A 22,334-nucleotide genomic window follows, 5' to 3' on the forward strand; every position below is an offset into this window, starting at 1 on the left:
ACATCTCGAGTACAACAATTTTTTTCCTGCTATTCTAAATTCTAACTATATTACTCCATCCATCCATAATTAAATATCCCATGTTCAGGGACGGACATAGCTTAGGCTAAGCCACCACTTCAGCGGGGACTTGGCCGATGCCATCCTCCTAGATTCGTTTACAGTATTTCTATGCATTTTTTACAGAGATGGACTGAGCTGCTGGAGAAAGAAGATGCTTGAAAAAGGAGCCGAAAGGGTGAGGAAGGGGAAAGAGGGATTTGGATCCCTGTTGTTACTGTAGCACAGCAAGGGCTGTTGTTCCACACATAAATATATAATATTATGTGTGGAACAGCAGCCCTTGCTGTGCTATCAGCCACAGCAGGGGATCCAAATCCGGGGTAAGCGGGTGTAAAGATGATTATGCCTTGGGAACAGAGATCATGATTATCTATTTCTTATTTTGTGTGATTAGGAAAATAACAAAATTTAAAATTCGATATAGTTCCTCCTCTTATTTACCTCAGTTCATTCAGGCAGCAATATATTTGGTTTCATTTAAGTACCTAATTTTCAATTACTTGAATAAACTTCAATGTATTTATATGAATATATATTTTCAATCTAAAGCATAATTTTAGTGCATTTAAGCATCCTACTTGAGTGCGTACTTTTAACTTAAGTCACTAATACGGCGACGTCAATGGGATAGCATCCGATGCTCTGATTTTGGGATAGTAGATGATCTTACCTCATTATTAGTTGATATTCGTTTCTTATTTTGTGCGTTTATTAGTTTGAATATATTAATATTGATTCATCTAACTTTAAAAATGTTAAAGGAACTAATAAATCCTTTATAATTTTACTCCGTATTATTTTTTATTTGTATAATAATATACTCCCTCTGTCTCCGATTAAGTGTCACACTTTGACCGAACACGAGTTTTAAAAAATGTAAGAAAAAATGGTTGAAAAAGTTAGTGGAATGTGGGACCCATTTTTTATATTGATTTTATAATAAAATGTGAGTTAATTGAGTTAGTGGAATGTGTGACCTACTTATTATTTATGGTAAAAATGAAGTGTGACTCTTATTTGGGGACGGACCGAAATAGAAAAGTGTGATTCTTAATCGGGGCGGGAGGAGTATTGTATAAATCAATTTATTTTTTTTATTTTTTCCATGATTATCCGTCTCATATTTCATTTTTTATCTATCTGCTAGTACATATTCATTTATCTTTTACTAATTTGATAAATAGACCCCACATTCCACTTACTTTTTTATATTATATTTTTAATATTCAAAACAAGCCATAGTGGGATAAATATTCGCTGATAGAGGAAGTACGATATTTAATTATTTATATTGAATTAATATTTTAGTAGCTCAATTTGCAAGACTTTTAGGTTATCCAAGTCGCAATCTATGTGTATACTAATATTTTCTTCGGATTAATCGAAAATCCTAGATACATCGACCACTAGCAATATTAGAGAAGACTAGTCGCTACCAGAGATTCTAGGGGCATCGTGCGTCCTACCGTATTTGTTGTTAAATTTCAGCACCGGCTCATTTTAATTTCTAGTTTCGTCCCTGCTCATGTCTGACTGACAAGGATTTTAAAAAATTGTTTGACTTTATAAAGTAAAGTGAGTGGAAATATATTGATTTTATAATAAAATATGAGTAGAATGAGTTAGTGAAATGTAGAGTCCATTTACTAAATATAGTAAAAATAAAATAGGATTTATTAACGGATAAAAAAAAAATAAAGAATGAGACATTTAATAACGGACGGAGGGAGTACAAAAACAACTAACAACAACTCTTTTAGAGAGCCAAGGCTTTTCTATGGCCCCTGGCCACTATTAAGAAGAATAAATATTTAAGAAATAAAGTAAACGAATATTTAGTATATCATGACTACAATTTATAATTAATCTACATATAAATTCAATTGGTGATTTTATAATATTTTTAGTATTTAAACAAAAGTAATGATGCAAATTAAAAAAAAATTGCATCCTAAAAATTACTTTTATTTACATTCAAAATTTAATTTAAATATAATTAAGTAAACGAATATTTAGTATATCATGACTACAATTTATAATTAATCTACATATAAATTTAATTGGTGATTTTATAATATTTTTAGTATTTAAACAAAAGTAAAGATGCAAATTAAAAAAAAAAATTGCATCCTAAAAATTACTTTTATTTACATTCAAAATTTAATTTAAATATAATTAAAATTTTGCCTATTTCAGTAAAATATGTGCTCAGTTTTCAATTAATTAGGGATAATGAATTAACACTTGATGCTTTATTTTATTTGTTCGATTTAGAATTGCATTTTAAGAAATTATGATACTAATGTATTGTCAATTATAATTTGGTTTATTTATTTTTGAATTATATAGCTATGAATTTGAATTGTTATTTGGAGTACTATTATTTATCTATATTTGAGAATGTACATTTATTAAAAAAAATTTATCATTACAATTTAGTGTTACTCAAAATTTGTAAAATTTCTATATGTAAATAATAATCCCTCCATTAGAAATCTCAATTATGATCGGCGCGGATTTTAATAAATTATTTAACTTTGTAAATGTAACTGTTAGAAAAAGTTAGTAAAATGTGTATTCTACTTATATATATTATTATTAGTAATATTTATATAATATGAGTGGAATTAGTGAATGTGAGATCTATTTGTCAAAATTAGTAAAAGTAAAATAAGAGTTTAATAGGGATAGAAGGGAGTATTACTATATTAATCTCAGCACCGGCTATTTTGAATTTCTGGTTCCGTTCCTGTATACAACCGGCCGCCGACCTGGCCCACACCCCATCTTTAACCTAGATTGAGGCGGCACCATTCTTTAGTGCAGAGAAACTGCTTGATTTTCCTCTGTGAATTCTGCAATGGGGCCTAAGTTGGTCAGATTTGGGAAATCTTATTTTAGTACTCCCAAAAAGTTAAAAACCCATTTTCCACCCACTGTCCTACTATTACACTACTACAAATAAGAGTTCTGCCATAATTTAATTTAGAGCTTAACCTGTTAATCATATATTTATAATTATAATAATAGTTACTCTTGATATGGATTTTAAAAAATATAATGAAAAATAGGTGGAAAGGGTTAGAAGGTGGGCCTACTTTTATAATTTCCATGATTTTAAATAAAGGCCGCCCAATACCATTCTCTTCCAACCAACATGCGGCCCAACACTTTCCAATTTTCATTAACCAACTTATCTATCCCTCTCTCTGTCTCTCTCTTCTTGTAGTTGAGCTTTCAAATCGAAAATTTGTAGATCTAAATCCTTGGTTTCGTATATATGAAATGAATTGGGGTTTTAATCTCGCCCATTCTCCGAGGGCGTTGAGGTTTTGAGTGCACTGAGATCAGTAATAGAAGAGGTCTGCGAAGTGGAAGAGGAAGAAAGAGGGCGATCAGCTGGCATTGAGAGATCAGTAATCAGTAATGGAAGGTCTGCAAGGTGGAGGAGGAGGTGGATCAGAGAGAGAAAAGCCAAACACATCATCGACCTCTGCCCCTGTATCCGCTGTTGCTACTTTCTGGAAAGGTATTTAATTTTATCGACCTAATTTCGTTTCCTAATTATCCCCTTGAGTTTGTACTAGTTCTCCATTTCCTAATTCTAGCTAATGCAAATGTATCAGAAAGCATAAACCAGGAAATATAGTTATACTATCCTTAACTTAAATTCAAGGGTTGGATTGGACCTCTCTCTAAAACTTTGATTCATGAAAACACTTTCGAGCTGATCCAGCTCATAATTCACTTTGATATCCTCAATTCCGTTTTGATCTCCCGTGTGGTGTTGCAGCATTCACAGCATCAGCTGTGTGATTCTGGGAATAAATATCTGCATTTGTCAAGCGAGGGAACTTTTGAAAAGATATTTGGCGTGTGATTATTCATATTCCAACGTACTCTGTTGATTCTTTCAGATTTTGATTTAGAGAAAGAAAGGACCATCTTGGATGAACAGGGGCTTAGAATTGCAGAGAACCAGGAAAACAGTCAGAAGAACCGTAGGAAGCTTGCCGAGAGCACTAGAGGTATTCTCGTCCACTTTTAACAGACTACTTAGTATTTACTGAATTATTGATGACCATTTGAAAATTGATTTGTAACAGACTTCAAGAAGGCTTCAAATGAAGAGAAGTTGGCATTGTTCAATTCATTACTTAAGGGTTATCAAGAGGAGGTTGATAAACTTACCAAGAGAGCTAAATTTGGGGAAAATGCTTTTCTTAGCATTTACCAGAAACTTTATGAAGCACCAGACCCTTACCCAGTTCTTAATTCAGTTGCAGTAAGTACCTATAAACTGATGCTTTATCCTGATCCGAGCACGGGGTATACTTTCTTTGTGTCATGAAGTAATATAAGTTATGCTCTTAATGACACATGATATTTGTATTTGAATTTTTGAAAAATGGTAACACTTAGGACATATTTTCTTAGTTTTTATTGGATCAATTTCTTTAGTTTGAATCCATATTCTTTGGGTCCAAATTGGCCTATCAAGACTCAAGCGACGAGTGGAATTGATTAGTAATTCACATATGAAACTTGAGTTTTGAGACTGAACTTACATGCGTTTTTTGTATGAATTCTCTATATTTTAAGTTACAGTAAATCAGGCAGTCCATGTCTATTCAATCTACATCCACTTCTCTCTCTGATGTTGCTATAAAAAACCTCATGAGTTTTTAATATTTCATAATTATGTCCTAATTTCTGTTTGACGCTGTTTCTTCTCCTTGCACAGGAGAAGGATGCCAAATTGTTTGAACTGGAGTCTGAAAACAGAAAGATGAAGGTTGAACTTGAGGAATTCCGCACTGAATCAACTCACCTGAAAAACCAACAAGCAACAATAAGAAGACTAGAAGAGCGCACCCGTCAGTTAGAACAACAGGTCACTATATATTTATGTGTTCAGTATTTTGTAGCCCCTTGGTGTTAGCAATGGTACTTGCACAGAATTTTATCCTGCTGCAGTAGTTGGATCTCTTTGGACTTGCGGAAGTTACCAACGTACCGCTGGGTTTATCCTGAATTATTCCTTTCATTCTTCAAGGAAATAAGCTCTTACTGTAGGTAACTAGGAGTTGGGAAGTTTCAATGCTGGTACAACAAAGAAATGATGTTTGAGTCATAGATCATAATGGGATTTTGCATTTAAGAATGGCATATAATGGCTTATGGACATTAGATGTACATTAATCTTATCTTAAGAGATTCAAATTTTCCATCTCACGGAAACACCACCAACTCCCTTGACCCCCCCCCCCTCCTAGATGGAGGGAATACTCATAGGTGTATGTACTCAGTGCCTTTGGGTGGATTTCATAAACTTTTTTTATTTGCTCATTTATGCTTTATATCTCTTGATCTTGAAGATGGAGGAAAAAGTGAAAGAAATTGTTGAGATTAAGCAACGCAATTTGGCCGAAGAGAATCAGAAAACTATGGAAGTTCTAAAAGAAAGGTACTATATTTCTATAAGCTCTGGTGATGTCTGACTTTGAGCTCCCGTGTCTTAGTATAAGAAGGTATACTGTAGTGTACATTTCTTAGAAAAGGTGGTAAGAGGAAATATCACATCATGGGGGAAATTCTTTATTTCCTTATTCTGAAGACAACCTTCCATGTTATATACCTTCTCATAGTTTGAATGCCGTTTTTTGTAATAATTCAGGGAACGGATGTTACAAGATCAATTGCGCCAAGCTCAAGAAAGTGTTTCCACTATGCGGAAACTTCATGAATTTGCTCAGAGCCAGTTATTTGAGCTTCGTGCCCAATCAGGTCAGAATGCTTGTAAAGATCTTTGTCTTCCTTTCAACATTACATGATTACATCCACATACAAGTAAGCATATAATAATCTAATTATTATATTACCTGATTTGTGTAACTCAATATTTACTTAAACACAGATGAAGATGGGGCTACAAAACAATCAGAAGTTAATCTTTTGATGAATGAAGTTGAAGAAGCTCAGACTCGTCTTTTAAGTCTTGAGAGAGAAAAGGTGAGCCCACATTCTTATGTTTGTGAGATGCTTTCTTTCCTGAATTTGTAGAGCCGTATGCCTTAAAATGTCATCGCTAATGAATAGGCTGTTCTCTTTCTTGGTACTTCAACAATGACCTTTGCTAGTATACCACTTTCTGTGACAATGAGATAATATCAGACGAAAGTTTTACCTGTCATTTTTGAGCTGAAATGCAGTTTTACATAAGATCAGAAAATTTTACATATCTTCAGAGTTCCATTGTTAGAAATGGTGGTGATTATTGGTGTTCCTTAGTGCTGGGTATTATTTGTATAGACCCAGATATAGAATCAAGAAAATTAATTAGAGATTATTTAAAACATCTCTTTAACTTTTTCCTGTCAACTGTGAAATATCTTGTACTATAGTGAGCTTCCTTTGATCTTTCTAACTTTCAAATTTGGACAATGCTAATTGATACTTCCTCTTGATTGCTAACAGGGGCTTCTGCGGTCACAGCTACAATCAGCTAATGAAGAGAGCGAACATAAGAGAAGGTTCATATTTGGTGTAATGGATACATAAGGAATTTTCTCATATGGAATTTTCTGTGTGTTTCTGACTGCAACTCGGAAGTCAACGAATTGCAAAATATTAGCTTCCATCTTTTGTGTTAATTGACTAACTTCTTTTAGTGGTAAGGAATGAGTAAAAAATACATCAAAAGTACTGGATCCATAAGCAATAGCTGAAGTTGAGTGAAAACTAGTATCTTTGTGAAATATCTGGAGTACTGGCATTGAGACTTTTGAGCATGTAACTGGTGCTGACAGGTCATGTATAAGGAAAATACGACGTTTCTTAAAAAAATTGAGGGTGTGCTTATCCTTTTTGTTTCTTTTAGGGGAAGGGAAGGCTTGTCTTTGTAACTGATTCATGGGGGAATTAAATCATATGTGATAGGCATTTTTTCATGTACCCTCTAGCTCGTACGACACAGTTAGATGGGTCAATTATTTATATTGTTGTCTAATTAAGGATAAAAGTTGGTAACACTATTTCTATGAACCTATGCTTGAAAATGATCCAAGTGATCATCCGTATCACTATGGATGGAGGGGAGCTTGTTAAATGCTGGCTTAATTTTGTTTATTCTCATTTTCTTCTTCATTCTAGGACTTCGAGATGACCTTTTCTGTGTCATGTATTTTGTTTTGATTACATCGGTGACTGTGCTGCAGTGATAGTTCAGATGCAAACACCGTTCTTGAGAATTCTCTTAGTGCAAAGGAAAGGATAATCTCTGAGCTGAATACGGAACTACACACTATTGAGACAACACTATCAAATGAACGAGAACAAAATTTAAATGAGCTGAAGAAGTTGAAGGCTTTGCTCAATGAAAAGGTGATTACAACAGCGTTTTACGAGTATGAAGTGTTTTAAACTAAAGTCATGGAGCTATGTTTTACCGGGTACATAGAAACGGAAGAAAGTGAAGTCTTAAAATTTCAATTAAGACCGGTTAGATTCCTAAGCAAGCAAAAATTATCTTCTATCTGACTATTAGCTAATTTAGCTTAGCAAGTCATACTGCTTTGACAACATTGATTGTGGTTGCTCATGCATACTAGAAATTTTGATTGTTACATATTTAAGCCAAGTTAGGGTGTCAGATATTATAACTTATGACCAGCATTAAAATTCAATGAATTGCCACTTATCTTATTTATCACTAAGAGGAGATCATGTTTTCAATCCTTCTATCTACAATCTTGCTCGAGTCCAATTATATTCCTGACATAGTCTATCTTTACAGTAGAACTAATATTGTCATTGACAATCCTGCTCTCTCATTTGATTTGACAATGAAGCGCAACTCATGCGGTAAGACGCTTCTTCCCCCATCCAATAGGTGGGGGTTCCATTATTGAACATTTTTAAATAAAATACAAGTTATACTCCAATTACCTGTGATTTCTGCTTGACATTTTTTTCTTTCCATTTGTCCTTGCAAATGCTTCAAGTTATCTTCCCTAGACATATCTTTAATTCATATTCATCGGTCTCTTACTTGTAAAACATGTGCAGGAACTTGAACTTGAGGAATTGAAAAAGGAGATTCAAACACGACCAACTGAAAAACTAGTTGAGGATTTGCGGAAGAAAGTAAAAATTTTGCAGGTGATATGAAACTCTGGGGAAATCTAACATTAACTTCTGTGCTTCGACTGAGTAAAATTAGAGTACATTGATGAAGTCTTGATTGGTTGTTAGGCTGGGACTGGGTAATATTGAACTATTAACATAAAGAACAATATGGGAACCATGAAGGTATAGAAGTGTATTTGTCAAGGTGTATTACAACTATCCAAATTTTGGCTTCTCCAAATGTAGCCAGTGTAGTTAAACGTGCTCCTGGGGTGCTGGGCGGCGATGCAAGGCCGGAGGGGGCTGGGGTGAGTAAGATGCAGGGGGCATGGTGACAGATCTCTCTCAGTCTCTCTCTCTCTCTAACTGGCTGGCACCACCTCCATTAATATTAGTCTGCTATACTCATTTATACTAGCCTACATAAATACAAATTCAAACACATGAAACACTAGTGCTCCCCAATTCATAGTGTGCCCGTTCCGGATTTCACCTAATTGACCCAGAGTGCCCCACTCCCCTAACAACACTGAATGTAGCATGTGAATATTTTTCTCAGACTTCTCTACCTATTCTGTTTCATTACAGATTATTACACCTTTTAGTGGGTCACTCTTTGAAAAAATTTAACCTTATTTTATACATCACGATTTCTTCTCTAGACCAAGTGAACAATAAATTTTGGTATTGTCCAAGCCTTTATCAAAATGAAATGGGTTGTGACGGCAGTCCTAATTATGAGCTTAGTTTCATAACTTCTTATACCTAAAAATTTATATAGAAGATTGTTCTGAAAGTATGACCATGTTTACTAAATTGATTTTGGAGTTGACCGACCATTGTAATATTCTTAGGCTGTTGGCTATAATTCAATTGAAGCCGAGGATTGGGAAACAGCTACTAGCGGGGAAGAAATGAGCAAATTGGAGTCATTACTCCTAGACAAGAATCGGAAAATGGAGCACGAAGTGACTCAGTATAAGGTACATTCTGAGGACATGATATCTGTTACTATTTCTCTGGCAAACTGACCATGAGATGAAGTTCCCAGGAGAAACAGATTAAATGAAAATTGAGGTTTAAATTAGACTGGATGGTCCTGTTAAACCAGGAACCAGCAATTAATACATTTCCATGGGCTAAATTAAAATATATAAATCATTTTTCCCCTAATGGCAAGCCAAATAATTCGGTCAAAACCAGTTTGGTTCTTTCTTTTTTCTAATTTCTTTTTATTTTATTCAGGGAGTATGTATACAAGTTTTTAAAGATCAATTTGGCTTCGTTGTCTCTTTACTCTTAGGTCAAAATTGCCGAAAAGTCCTCTTTACTGGAAGCAGCTGAAATTAAGATTAAAGACTTAACAACACAGATTGATGAACAACAAAGGCTTATCCAAAAACTTGAAGATGATATTCTAAAGGTTAGTTATTTTTCCCAGTTCTTCTTCTGGACTTGCACTGCTGGAATCTATAACTATATGTTTGATTTTTATTCCCCATTAAAGTATATCTACATGTTTCCATTGTCTGTTGCTTATCTAGGGATTGGGATTGTCTTGCCAGTGTCTTAATAATTTTGGTGTACCACAGTGACAACATTAGTAGGTCATCACCACCAAGTAATTTGATTAACTACTTCAATGCAGGGTTACAGTTCCAATGATAAAAAAGGCAGCTTCTTCAATGACTGGGACCTGTCGGAATCTGGAGGGACAAATCAAGTCGAGGTGAGTTGTGTTATTCTAGGTGCTTGTGTATTTGCTTTGGATGATTGATATTTCAAGGCGTCAAATATATCCACTACTTTGTATCCCCAATTGTCAGAACTTTTTCTGGGGGTGAGCTAACTTTGTTTCTCACTGAGTCTGTATAAAATTCTGGTTGATTGTTGTATTCTACATATTATTATGTACTAGAAAACCAGAAAAGATTTCATATGCTGATGTTATAACTTGGAACAATGAAGTCAGTTTTGGTACACTAAGGAAACATTGTTTTCCTTCTTAGAAAGTTGAAGAGTGAATCATTATTAAATGTGCTGACACTTGGTTCTGAACAAGGTAAGAGAGTCCTGTATTCAAAATTTATTTTTATTATGAAACTAACTATTTTAAATATTTTATTTAATTTAACAGTTATAGTATTTTGGTATGACATATGCATAGGTTTTGACATTCATGTCATATGGGGATAGGCAATAAATTCCTAATAGGATGTGGGAGGGTTGTAATAATGGTCACAAACTGAAGCTCTTTCGTAGATGAATCTTTCTTAACTGCAAGAGCTCAATTTAGTAAGGATTTGTATGTGACTTCATGCGATCCTAATATGAAAGCATGTAAAATCGGTGGCCATTATGTTTCAAAATTTTCTGCTAAAATGCTTCATGGGACAGAATGCAGAACAAAGGCGTGCTCCTGCTGATTTAGACCAAAGCTCTATGCTTAAGGTGATATGCAACCAGCGTGATCGATTTCGGGCACGTTTGCGGGAGACTGAAGAGGTCTACATTCTCTGACCTTTTTTATTCTAACAGGGACTGGAAGTCTGGAACATGATTCTGGTACTCTTTCAGTTTTCTTTTCTGCTATTGAAAGTGTTTACTTAACTTGGTCCCCAGGAAATAAGAATACTGAATGAGAAGATAGGAAGCCTTACCATCGAGCTCGAAAAAACAAAGGCAGATAATGTCAAACTCTATGGGAAAATACGCTATGTTCAGGATTATAATTCTGAGAAAGTTGTGTCTAGAGGATCAAAGAAGGTGCTGACCTTAAAATGCTACATTATATTTCAAGGCACTTGTACATATCTTAAATCATCTGTGCACTCATTTTCAGTATGCTGAAGATCTGGAGGGTGGTTTTAGTTCTGATGTTGAATCAAAGTATAAGAAAATATACGAGGACGATATTAATCCCTTTGCAGCGTTTTCAAAAAAGGTGGGTCATCTTTGAATCTAATTCACATTTTCTTTGCAGTGTATTCTTCTACTCTTTCGGAATGCTTCCCTATTCTTTTCGTTTCCTAAAAATATATGGTCTTCTACATGTTTTTTCAAATTTATTGCAGGTTATTGAAATTGAATTTTATTTTTCCGGACTTTTCCACATCTTATAATTTGAAGTATGATTTATATGCACTCTTAAAGACTTAGCATTATTTTGTTTATGTTGGCATAATAAAATCAAAGCTCTAGCTATATGAGTTACAGTAAGTGCTTTCTGCACCTGTTTTTTGATCTATATCCTAACTGATTTTCTTTTGATACTTTTCATGATAATGGAAAAACAGGAAAGAGATCAGAGGTACAAGGAACTAGGCTTGAGGGACAAAATTACCCTTAGCAGTGGACGGTTTCTTCTTGGAAACAAGTATGCTTCCCTTTCTTTTTGAAATATTTAATGCAACTCTGGTTAGTCAAATTCTGGTTCTCATGTCTGTTCGGGTGTTGCCTGACTGAATTACCTTGCTCAATTTATAGAGATCACTGCTTGCTGTTTGGGATACAAACTGAAATAGAGTGCAATTTTTTTCTTAATCATATCTTAGAGTATTATACATTGAGAAAAACAAGTAATCTTTTATCTCCAGCACTGAATTTTTTTGCCTCATGTTTACAAGAACTTATTTGCATTATTAATCCAGTAGTATTCCTGATGCCCCTTTGTCTAAGGTGACGTAACTTGAATATCACCTTATCCCAACTGACATTCAATCTTTCAGGTATGCGAGAACCTTTGCGTTTTTCTATACAATAGGATTGCACATATTGGTATTTACCTGCCTCTACAGGATGTCTGCCTTGAGCTACCTCAGGTGATGTAAATTTAGATCTAAACTTCTCCGACGTTTCTTTCATTTTGAGAGATGGTTTAAATTTCTCTTCTATGTTCACTGCAGCCACGGACCCGAAGAAACCTTTACTGCAGAAAATGTCGTCAATCTTCCACATCCTCAATGACCTTGAACATTTTTCGGTTTATGTTTAAGTTTAATCCTCCTCCTTTGATATCATGAAAATCCTTTTGTATACGTAGGTAGAGAGTGGTGCCTGGAAATAGGTTGAGTTGAATGTGTCAAGTCATGTATAATGTCTTTTATAAATATTGGAGTAAAAGATTGAGAAATCTGCATGCCTAGAGAGAGCATTATTGTCATTAGTATTTGCTTAAAACCTTCATTAGTGTTGCTTAGAGCATCCGCAGCGACGGATTTCCCAGCAGAAGTCCGACCGGCGTGCCGGATGTACGCGGACAGGACACTAGAGTTCCGTGGCATTCCGGGGACGTCCGCCATTGCGGGGTCCTGACGGACGTCCTGATTTTTTGATTTTTTTTTTTTGAACTCTATATATACAGCTTGTTGCAAACTCTATATATATATAGCTTGTTGCAAACTCTATATATACGATTTTTAAAAAAACTCCAACACATGTATTATCGTCGAAATGAAGACTTAAAACAAAAACATATCATACCGTCGGGATTCAAGGCATAACATGTACTTTGTTTGAATCGTTTTTTGTTGGGATGTTTTTTTTTTGAACTATGTACTTTTTTAAATTTAAATATGTTTGCTTTTTTTAAAAAAAATCGTTGCATTTTTCCGTATTTGCGTCGAAATTTTAATCCCGTAAATTGTTTAATTTGGTGAATTTGTGAATTTTTATTATTGTGGATATCTGTCGGAATGTCCGTCATTGTGCAGTGGGAGGTCCTTATGACGTGGCATGAGGTGTTTTTGGGATGTCTGTAGGGATGTCTGCCGAGACTTCCGAACCACTATAGATGCTCTTATATAGTACTCCCTCCGTCCCACCAAAGATAACCGACTTTCCTTTTTAGTTTGTCCCAAGATGACCCAGTACTAAAAATAGAAATTCTTCTATCTCTACTTTATTCTCTCTCTTTACTTTATTCTCTCCACCTAATATACAAACCAAAACTGCATAAAATCACGTGTTGCCCAAGGAAGGGGTTATCTTCCTTGGGACGGTGGGGGTATAATAAACTCTACCAAATATACTATATACTCTCTCTATCCTCAATGAGCATAGTTTTAATGCATTATTGGTAAAGTAAGAGAGATAGATAGAGAAAGTTTTTGAAGTATTGTTAGTGGAGAATGGGTCACATCTCATTAGAAAGAAGAGAGTTTTTAAAATTGAGATGTTCATATTCTTTGGGGACAGACGAAAAAGGAAATAGTGCATACTCTTCAGGAACGGGGGAGTATAATAAATATAAGGAGGGTGAATACCTATTACCTCGTACTTTAATACTCCTCCCTCTGTCCTAAATCAATAGTTTAATTTTTCAATTTTAGTCCGTTTCACAAAATTAGTATATTTTTATTTTGGCAAATTTTTCTTTATTATGAGGTAGGTCTTATTTTACAATAATAATATTATAATAACTTTTTCTTTCTATTTCTCTCATATATTACTGATTTCGTATTAAAACTTATGTCGTTCTCAAAGTTTATACTCCCTCCGTCCCAATAAATATGAAACATTTGGTTTCCGACACAAGATTTTATGCAAGTGTTGTTTTGTGAGTTAGTGAATAGAGAGTAAAGTAAGAGAAAGGGAAAAGTAGAGAGAGTGATGTTTCCATTTTAGGAAATGTTTCATTTTTAGTGAGACAACCCAAAAAGGAAAACGTAGCATTTCTAATGGGATAGAGGAAGTACTATTTTTATAATGGATGTAGTATTTAATATTGTACCATAGCAATACAAGTGGATGTTAATGGTATTTTGAAAAAGAAATACTCTTATTTCGAAAATATAGCAGATTAAGTGAGCCAGCTGATTCGTTATCACTGTTGGATTATAATGATTTTACATGAATACTTACAAGGGAATTTGAATGTAACTTAATAGAGAAAAAAAATACTCCCTCCGTTTCTTCATAGTTGAGGCGGAATTTTTTGACACGGAATTTTAGAAATGAATGTTGAGTGTGTTAAATAAATGAATGAATAAATAAAGTAAGAGTGAGGAAAAAGTAGAGAGAATAAAGTATAAAGTGAATAAAGTAGAGAGAAAAAGTAAGAGAGAGAAAAAAATTACTACTATATATAGAAATGACTCAACTATAAAGAAACTTCCTAAAATAAAATAATGACTCAACTATGAAAAAACGGAGGGAGTAACTTAATAGAGAAAAAAGTGGATGAAGATGTAACGACATCTATAGGTTAGCGGCTAACCGATAACCGACGTTTTCGGTACCGGTTATACGTTTTTGCTCTAAGTCTGTTATCGGTTATAACCGATACCCGAATTAAATTCAATTTTAATTTCAATTATATGTTTATTTGATATTAGAAGAAATTATAATTTACTTTCAAACTTTGTCATAATGGAAGAAATTGTAATTTATATCTAAATTTTGTCAAAGTCTCGTATTGCAATGTCAAAAAAATCCATTTTAATTTATGTCACTAGCAATTATAGTATTATACTTATAAATTTATATCTCAAAGTCAATAAAGTGCTTAAGCATTACTATGTTAAATATAGAATAACCCTTCACTTATTATTACTTGTGAATAGGAGTATACTACCACTACCACTACCACTACTACTACCACTACCACCACTACTACTACTGCTACTACTAATAATAATACTAATAATACTAATAATAATAATTATTATTATTATAATAATTATTATTATTATTATAATAATAATAATTATTATTATAATAGTAGATGAAAAGTTAAAAGTTAAAACCATAAACAATTTTAATTTCAATTATATTTTTAATTAATAATAAAAGAAATTGTAATTTACTTTTAAACTTTGTCACAATAGAAGAATCCGTAATTTACTTCCAAATTTTGTCAAAGTCTCATATTGCAAATTTGTAATGTCAAAAAAGTCTATTTTAATTTGTGTACTATCAGTTACTTATACTTATAATATCTCAAATTCAATAAATTTTCTAAATATATTTTTATAAATAAGATCTCTCAAAGTTAACAAGTGCTTAAGCAATACTACTATTTTAAAAATAAGATAACCTTTCACTTATTATTAGAGAAAGATTTTCAAATTTTAGATCATTTAAAGTTTAAGTCTATTAAAGAGCCTAAACAATATATGTATTACTTGTAAATAGGAGTATAATAATAATAATAATAATAATAATAATAATAATAATAATAATAATAATAATAATAATAATAATAATAATAATAATAATAGATAACAAGTTAAAAGTTAAAACCATAAATAATTTTAATTTTTATTATATTTTTAATTAACAATAGAAGAAATTGTAATTTACTTTCAAATTTTGTCCCAATAGAAGAAATTGAAATTTACTTCAAAATTTTGTCACAATAGAAGAAGTTGTAATTTACTTCCAAATTTTGTTAAAGTCTCATAAGTCATATTGCAATGTAAAAAAAAGTCAAATTTTAATTTGTGTCACTATCAAATATCTAAAAGTCAAGTGTCTAAACATTATTTTAAAAATAAGATCTCTTAAAGTTAATAAAGTGCTTAAGAATTAGTATGTAAAAAATAGAATAATCTTCACTTATTATTGAAAAAAAGTATTTTAAATTTTAACCGATTCGGTTAGTTCGGTTATAACCAATAACCGACCGGTTCTAACCGAGTCGGTTAATTAAGTAACTGAACCGAAGATCGGTTCGGTTCCGGTTTGTTTTTTGATGGAATTTTGGGGTCGGTTAACCGACATGTCGGTTCGGTTATTAACCGAACCGACCGAATACCTAATCTATTCAGTATTTTAGGACAATATATTTAATATTTTATCTTTATATTAATAAATATTAGAATTCTTAACTCAATCCAGTATATCATGTTACAAATTTAAATTTGATACAGTATCATAGCACTAATTGAGTTTATGATTTTCATTATAAGAATTTCAATATTTTATTTTAGTTTCCTATTTTTCAAACTTTAATTTTTTTGGAACGTACGTCGAACTTCAAAAACAAAAAAATAGTTAATTACATATTTTAACTCATTCATTTAATATTTTTAATATGTATAGTTAATGTTTAGTAGTATATTTTTCTAAAGCATTTACCATATCATGAAATAAGTTAGTAGTAGAATACTTAAAAATATACTTTAGTAATTTGTTGCATATAGTGGATTGAGTTAATGAGGTCTAATTTTCATAAAAGAAAATGAGAAAATTCTAACTGCATAACTTTTTAATATATATGAAATAAATTAAAATATTAAATAAAGAAATAATTGAATTGATATTTTATTTAAACTATTAAGTCATTAATACTCATATAATTTCCTCTTGGAGATATCGCTAATCACATCAAATGTTCAACCAATTATCAAAGTGTGGAAGACTTATTAGTTTTATATATATAAAAAAAAACTCAATATATGTCACAAATTATGTCCTTAAATAAATATTCTAAACATCACTAGTATTAAAAAAAAAACTAAAATTAATTTCAATCACTTATATACTTAATTAAAATTCCTAATTTGATGAGTCATAATCAAGCGTAGAAGAGTAGGAATTTGGACAAGGATAATTAATTTGATGTTAAAATAGCATTAGAGCAAATTAGTCATAGTATAAAATGTATTACATCAAAATATACATAAGGGTATTATGTTATAGAGACATTATGTGTCTAAATCACTACTCTTATTTTAGGGCATCCACAATGGGACGCCCTAAGCGACGCCCTATGCACCGCCACGTCAGCATTTTATCATCCTCCTATTCCACCTGCAGTGGGGCGGACTATAGCCCGCCCTAAGCGACACCCTAAGCATTTTACTTCTATTTTGAAAATTTAATAAAATTAAAAAAAAAAAAACGGAAATGCGTCGTATCGTCCGTGACCCATCGTCCGCGTCGCTCCACAGTGGCGGACGATGCGACGGACGATGGGTATCCTCCGCGCATCGTCCGCGATGCTGCAGTGGCGGACGATGCATCGTCCGCCCCATTGCGGATGCCCTTATATTGGTTTTATAATAGAATGTGAGCGAAATGTGTTAGTGGAATGTGAGACTTACTTACATTTTTGGTAAAAGTGAAATACGACTCTTATTGTGGGACATACCGAAATGACAAAATGTGACTCTTAATTTTATTGTGGAGAGGTAGTAAAATAAAATCCGAAAACCATCGTCCGGACGCATGCGATGATCATCCCGACCTTAAGGCCACCGCCCGACTAAGTATCGGGCGTGTCACCGCATCATTCGTCCCATTGCCGATGCTTTTAGGCGTCAATCAAACTCTCTTATTTTTTACTACCACTTTGTAGGTATGACTCAGGAAACTCTTTTAAAAAGGTTGATTAACGGATTAAAAGAATTTTGAAAATGAAGTGATGCTATCAGTCATCCTAAAACCTCTACTCTTTACATATTCTTTGGGTACAGACGAAAAATGAAATAGTGCATACACTACTATAAAAATTGTCTATTATCACACTTATCTTATTACATTTTAGAAAAGATGTGATTATATATAATCTATCAACACACCACTCCTTTATCACATTTCAATCAAATACTGATATCACACGGCAAAATAAATGCCACAATGAGATGCATTTACTTACACTTGTCCAAAGTGTGGTATTAAAATTTTATAACAAAAATAATCCTGTTACCTATATATATTTGAATAGTTAAATATAAGACCACTGTTTACAGAAGAAGTAAAACAGCGTACAGGGGGAAATCACTGTTTGCCAATCCACCCAAAATTATTTGACTATTTCACTTCCCCCTCACCAAAATCAAGTTTCCCTCTCAATTCTCCCAAAACTCACGACCCCGCCGCCTGATGCCGCCAAATCGCATTTCCCTCTCGTATGTTTCAATTCTCCCAAAACTCACGTTCCTCCCACCCCCGCCTCACTCACGTTTCCCTCTCATAGGGTTTCAATTCTCCCAAAACTCAAGTTCCTCCCTTTCCCAATTTTAATTCCTCCCCCAAATTAGTATCCTTCCCCTCATCCTCTTAATTCGAGCAAGAGATTGCTTTTCCACTGATAGCAGGATTTGTTGCAGCGAAACACCTTCGGCTTTTTTAGGGCAAAATTTTGTAACTGAAAATTCCAGGTTCAAATTTTGTAATTCAAGAAATATTGATATCTTTTATTCCTTGGATTTTCTAATTAGTGTGTAGTCAATTCCGAAGGATTTGTGCGCTTTTATTTGTTAATTGGGTATCTTGAATTTCTTAATAATTATATGTCCTATTACATGTTAAGCTTTCATTGTTCGATTAATGTCTGTGGATTGAGCATAATTGAATACATTTAAAAGTTCTTCCTGGAAATTGTGTGTCTATATAACGCCAATTTTGATCGATGAGTGCATCTTTTTTTTGCTTCGTCAAATGGATAGGTTATGTCGTGTTTCTGAATGTTCGAAATTTGACTAGATGAAAAATCGAACATTTTTTTAACTAAGAGGGAGTATTGGAGCTTGATGAAGGGCTGCTGGAAACATACGCAAGAGTGGTCGAGCTTGAGGAAGAGCTGCTGGAAATAGAGGTACTTCTTTCCTCTTACTTTTGTTCATTAATTGTTGGATTGTATATGTGTGTTTAATCATAGGTGTGATGATATAGTATATTTTACTTTGGCAAGGTTGGAATGGATTATTAAGTTTGTATGATGGACTGTTTGATTGATTTGCTTATTATGTCATAGGCAATTGTCAAGGCCAATGAAATAACAAAAGTCTATCAAGTTTGAAGGTATGTGTGTTTGAAATATATTTTACACAACTTGCTAGTTGTGATAAAAATGTGACTTTCGGCCATATTTAGAATTTTGTTACATGATCAATTTCTCGAACGAGTTGTTATTAGTTGAACGAGTAATAGGCATCAATTACTATTTTATTTGTAGAGTTTTATTTTACTATTTTAATTTGAGTATTCTCAGTCCAAATATGTGTATTTCTTGATCTAAATGGTGCATAACCTTCCCAACCTTTTATGCCTCAACCTCATTCAATTTAATATTCTCCTAGCCTTAAAAGTATAGTATGGCAGTCTAGTTTTTGCTTTGTATTTTCTGCATGGTGTATATAGTACATGTTTGTGCTTACGCCTATCTATTTTGCAGGTGCCCAGCTTGTAGAAAATACAAGGTATGTTGGGTTTTGAATCTGTTTTTCTTTTGAATGGCAATACTGGTTTGTGACATAATATAGAACCTGTGCAGCCCCAATATGAGAAGGTTGCAGAGATTTTTAATGGAGCAGATGCTGCCCACCTGAGAATCATATTGTTGACCAGAGTAGATTGCGCCCAAAAGGTTCTAATTCGATGCTTCTCTATGTTTTAATGAAATTAAGAGCCTTGATGTTTTGTGAAATAGGTTAGGGATTAAAGAAATAGGTTTAACTTGTAATTTTGTTCTGTTAACATTAATGTTGAGCAGATTGTCATACTATATGTTCTTGATCGTGTCTCCAACGAATGCACGGGTAGTCATGAAGACAATATTTCTTCATCTAGTGATAAGCATGATGTAGTTGAGAATCACCATTGCATCCTTATACAATATTTTTTCTAAAGCATTTACCATATCATAAAATAAGTTGAGACATTTTGAGGATACTTAATTAAATTTCCTAATTTGATGAGTCATAATCATGCGTAGAAGAGTAGGAATTTGGACAAGGATAATTGATTTGATGTTAAAATAGCATTAGAGTAAATTAGTCATAGTATAAAATGTATTATATCAAAATATACATAAGGGTATTATGTCATAGAGACATTATGTTTTTAAATCACTACTCTTTTTTAGGGCATTCACAATGGGACGCCCTAAGCGACGCCCTATGCGCCTCCACGTCGGCATTTTATCCTCCTCCTATTCCACCTGCAGTGGGGCGGACTATAGTCCGCCCTAAGCGACACCCTAAGCATTTTACTTCTATTTTGAAAATTTAATAAAAATTAAAAAAACAACGGAAACGCGTCGCATTGTCCGTGACCCATCGTCCGCGTCGCTCCACAGTGGCGGACGATGCGACGGACGATGGGTATCCTCCGCGCATCGTCCGCGGACGATGTATCGGGCGCGGACGATGGGTAACCCATCGTCCGCGATGTTGACGATGCATCGTTCGCCCCATTGCGGATGCCCTTATATTGGTTTTATAATAGAATGTGAGTGAAATGTGTTAGTGGAATGTGAGACTTATTTACATTTTTGGTAAAAGTGAAATACGACTCTTATTGTGGGACATACCGAAATGACAAAATGTGACTCTTAATCTTATTGTGGAGAGGTAGTAAAATAAAATCCGAAAACCATCGTCCGAACGCCTGCGATGATCGTCCCGACCTTAAGGCCACCGCCCGACTAAGTATCAGGCGTGTCACCGCATCATTCGTCCCATTGCCGATTCTTTTAGGCGTCAATCAAACTCTCTTATTTTTTACTACCACTTTGTAGGTATGACTCAGAAAACTCTTTTAAAAAGGTTGATTAACGGATTAAAAGAATCTTGAAAATGAAGTGATGCTATCAGTCATCCTAAAACCTCTACTCTTTACATTTCCCCGCAGCAGAAGAAGAATGACCTCCGCCGCCTGCGGCCGTGCGGCCGTATGTTTCAGCTCCAAACCGACCCACTCACCGGCAAATCAGAGTGGCTCGTTATCCAAGACGAAGATGATCAACTCCAAACAACCCCCAAATCACTTCTCGCAACCACGTCTTACCTCGACATGCTCAACGATTCCCGCCGCAACGCCGCCTACCGTCTCGCCATCGATAACACCGTCACTACACCCTCCCACGTCCTCGACATTGGGTATTACTTCTACTCTCAACAACTCAGAAACTTCACCCTTCTTGCGCTAATTCCATTAATACTCTATCTCTAGCTTCAAATGCCTCACCTAATTTGACCTAATTTAACAGAATCTTCCTCTTTTTTAGTCTGTATCCATGCTAACAATCTTCATATTCATGTAATTTTTATGATTGTGCTGATTATTGAGTAATTGAGAGTTAGGTAACTGTGTGGTTTGATCAGGGCAGGGACGGGTTTGCTGTCGATGATGGCAGCTCGAGCTATGGGGCTTTCTGATTCAAATGGGATCTCTACTTCTAAAGGGATGGTGACAGCTTGCGAGTCATACCTTCCCATGGTGAAGTTAATGAGAAAGGTTTTACGAGCCAATGCCATGGAGGGGAAAATTCGTCTCATAAATAAGAGGTCCGATGAGTTGGAAGTTGGCTTGGATATCCCATCGCGTGCTGATATTCTCGTGAGTACCTTTTGCCAAATTTAGAGTGTGCTCATCTTGTTATTATACTGCTATTTACTTTTGATAGAAAATGAGCTAAAACGATGGATTGAAACATAAAAGAAATAAAATGTTGCTGCATTGCATTTGCATTACACTGTGAAGTGTGAACAAGAAGATCCCTATTTATAGTAGCTACATTACCCTAAATGGAGGAAATCAGCCAGTTAACCCACCAATAATTTTACTAGAGCATTAAGAAAGAGACACATGTAAACACTAGCTAACAAACTTATCCATTATTTCTCCATATGGATTAGCTGTCGTTTGTTTACTCACTTTACTTTCTGATGCTGAATGGTCTTGCCACCTTGGCAAGCTTCATCCTTTTGGACATGATGGAGCTTAGTTTATTAACTTTGCTAACACCATTGGATAAAAAAAAATGGATTGGTTACATTGTTATTTCTTTCTCGAAGGATATTCAATCACTTGAGAGATGAAAATGATGATTGCAGGAAGGATGGCATATCTAGTTTGTGGTGCAATTGCTTCAGAAACAAAAGCACAAGAAGCATTTATCATCTCTTATGTGAATTTTTTCAATTATATTAACTTACAATGGCTTGGCTGCATTTCTTTAGCTTTGTAGATATTGTAATAACCGGCGCATTCATCCTCTCTAACGAAATGAATGAAATTAATGAAGTGTTCAACATATGTACTTACATTTGCAGTTTATTATGTGGGATGACCTGCTTGCATTTATTCCTCGTATCTGAACTGCATATGTGAAATAATGTCTAAGTGTCTTCTTGATACTGCTTGCTCAAAATGCTTTTTGACAATGCTTGAGTTTACACCCTCATCAGTTGGTA

General features: G+C 34.0%; 2 protein-coding genes across 10 annotated transcripts; both read left to right on the forward strand.

Moving 5' to 3' along the window:
* The first annotated feature begins 3,233 nt into the window (after nucleotides 1-3,233).
* LOC125196076 (protein CASP-like) lies at nucleotides 3,234-12,355 on the forward strand. Its single transcript, XM_048094438.1, has 19 exons — nucleotides 3,234-3,592; nucleotides 3,981-4,091; nucleotides 4,170-4,348; nucleotides 4,808-4,957; nucleotides 5,442-5,530; nucleotides 5,741-5,850; nucleotides 5,981-6,075; nucleotides 6,541-6,596; nucleotides 7,281-7,446; nucleotides 8,131-8,223; nucleotides 9,045-9,173; nucleotides 9,494-9,613; nucleotides 9,839-9,919; nucleotides 10,588-10,695; nucleotides 10,813-10,956; nucleotides 11,033-11,134; nucleotides 11,487-11,566; nucleotides 11,919-12,011; nucleotides 12,096-12,355. The coding sequence occupies exons 1-19, from the start codon at nucleotides 3,490-3,492 to the stop codon at nucleotides 12,154-12,156; spliced, it is 2,070 nt and encodes a 689-aa protein (XP_047950395.1). The 5' UTR covers nucleotides 3,234-3,489; the 3' UTR covers nucleotides 12,157-12,355.
* A 5,089-nt stretch (nucleotides 12,356-17,444) lies between these two features.
* LOC125193530 (protein arginine N-methyltransferase 1.6-like) lies at nucleotides 17,445-22,318 on the forward strand. Of its 9 annotated transcripts, none has more exons than XR_007171585.1 (9): nucleotides 17,919-18,296; nucleotides 18,622-18,733; nucleotides 18,893-18,939; nucleotides 19,313-19,337; nucleotides 19,412-19,504; nucleotides 20,490-20,656; nucleotides 20,770-21,017; nucleotides 21,243-21,477; nucleotides 21,975-22,318. XR_007171585.1 is itself a non-coding variant. In XM_048091351.1 (4 exons), exons 2-4 carry the CDS (start codon nucleotides 20,812-20,814, stop codon nucleotides 21,990-21,992), a joined length of 459 nt encoding a protein of 152 aa, XP_047947308.1. In that variant the 5' UTR covers nucleotides 17,445-17,491; nucleotides 20,770-20,811; the 3' UTR covers nucleotides 21,993-22,317. The 9 variants fall into 9 exon arrangements, 5 of the variants coding, with proteins under 5 accessions (XP_047947308.1, XP_047947306.1, XP_047947307.1 ...); XR_007171587.1 differs by having other exon boundaries at nucleotides 20,773-21,017; XR_007171588.1 differs by lacking the exon at nucleotides 18,893-18,939.
* Nucleotides 22,319-22,334: the final 16 nt, after the last annotated feature.

Source organism: Salvia hispanica, chromosome 6, assembly GCF_023119035.1.
Source record: "Salvia hispanica cultivar TCC Black 2014 chromosome 6, UniMelb_Shisp_WGS_1.0, whole genome shotgun sequence".
Classification (NCBI taxonomy): domain Eukaryota; kingdom Viridiplantae; phylum Streptophyta; class Magnoliopsida; order Lamiales; family Lamiaceae; genus Salvia; species Salvia hispanica.

What these genes read in the sequence shown, in the direction of transcription:
- LOC125196076 (XM_048094438.1), top strand. Translation starts at nt 3,490, where the DNA reads ATGGAAGGTCTGCAAGGTGGAGGAGGAGGTGGATCAGAGAGAGAAAAG. An exon ending in TGTTGCTACTTTCTGGAAAG is followed by an intron (nt 3,593 to 3,980) that starts GTATTTAATTTT and finishes TGATTCTTTCAG; the next exon opens with ATTTTGATTTAGAGAAAGAA. An exon ending in AGAAAGTAAAAATTTTGCAG is followed by an intron (nt 8,224 to 9,044) that starts GTGATATGAAAC and finishes TAATATTCTTAG; the next exon opens with GCTGTTGGCTATAATTCAAT.
- LOC125193530 (XM_048091349.1), top strand. Translation starts at nt 20,780, where the DNA reads ATGACCTCCGCCGCCTGCGGCCGTGCGGCCGTATGTTTCAGCTCCAAA. An exon ending in TCCCACGTCCTCGACATTGG is followed by an intron (nt 21,018 to 21,247) that starts GTATTACTTCTA and finishes TGATCAGGGCAG; the next exon opens with GGACGGGTTTGCTGTCGATG.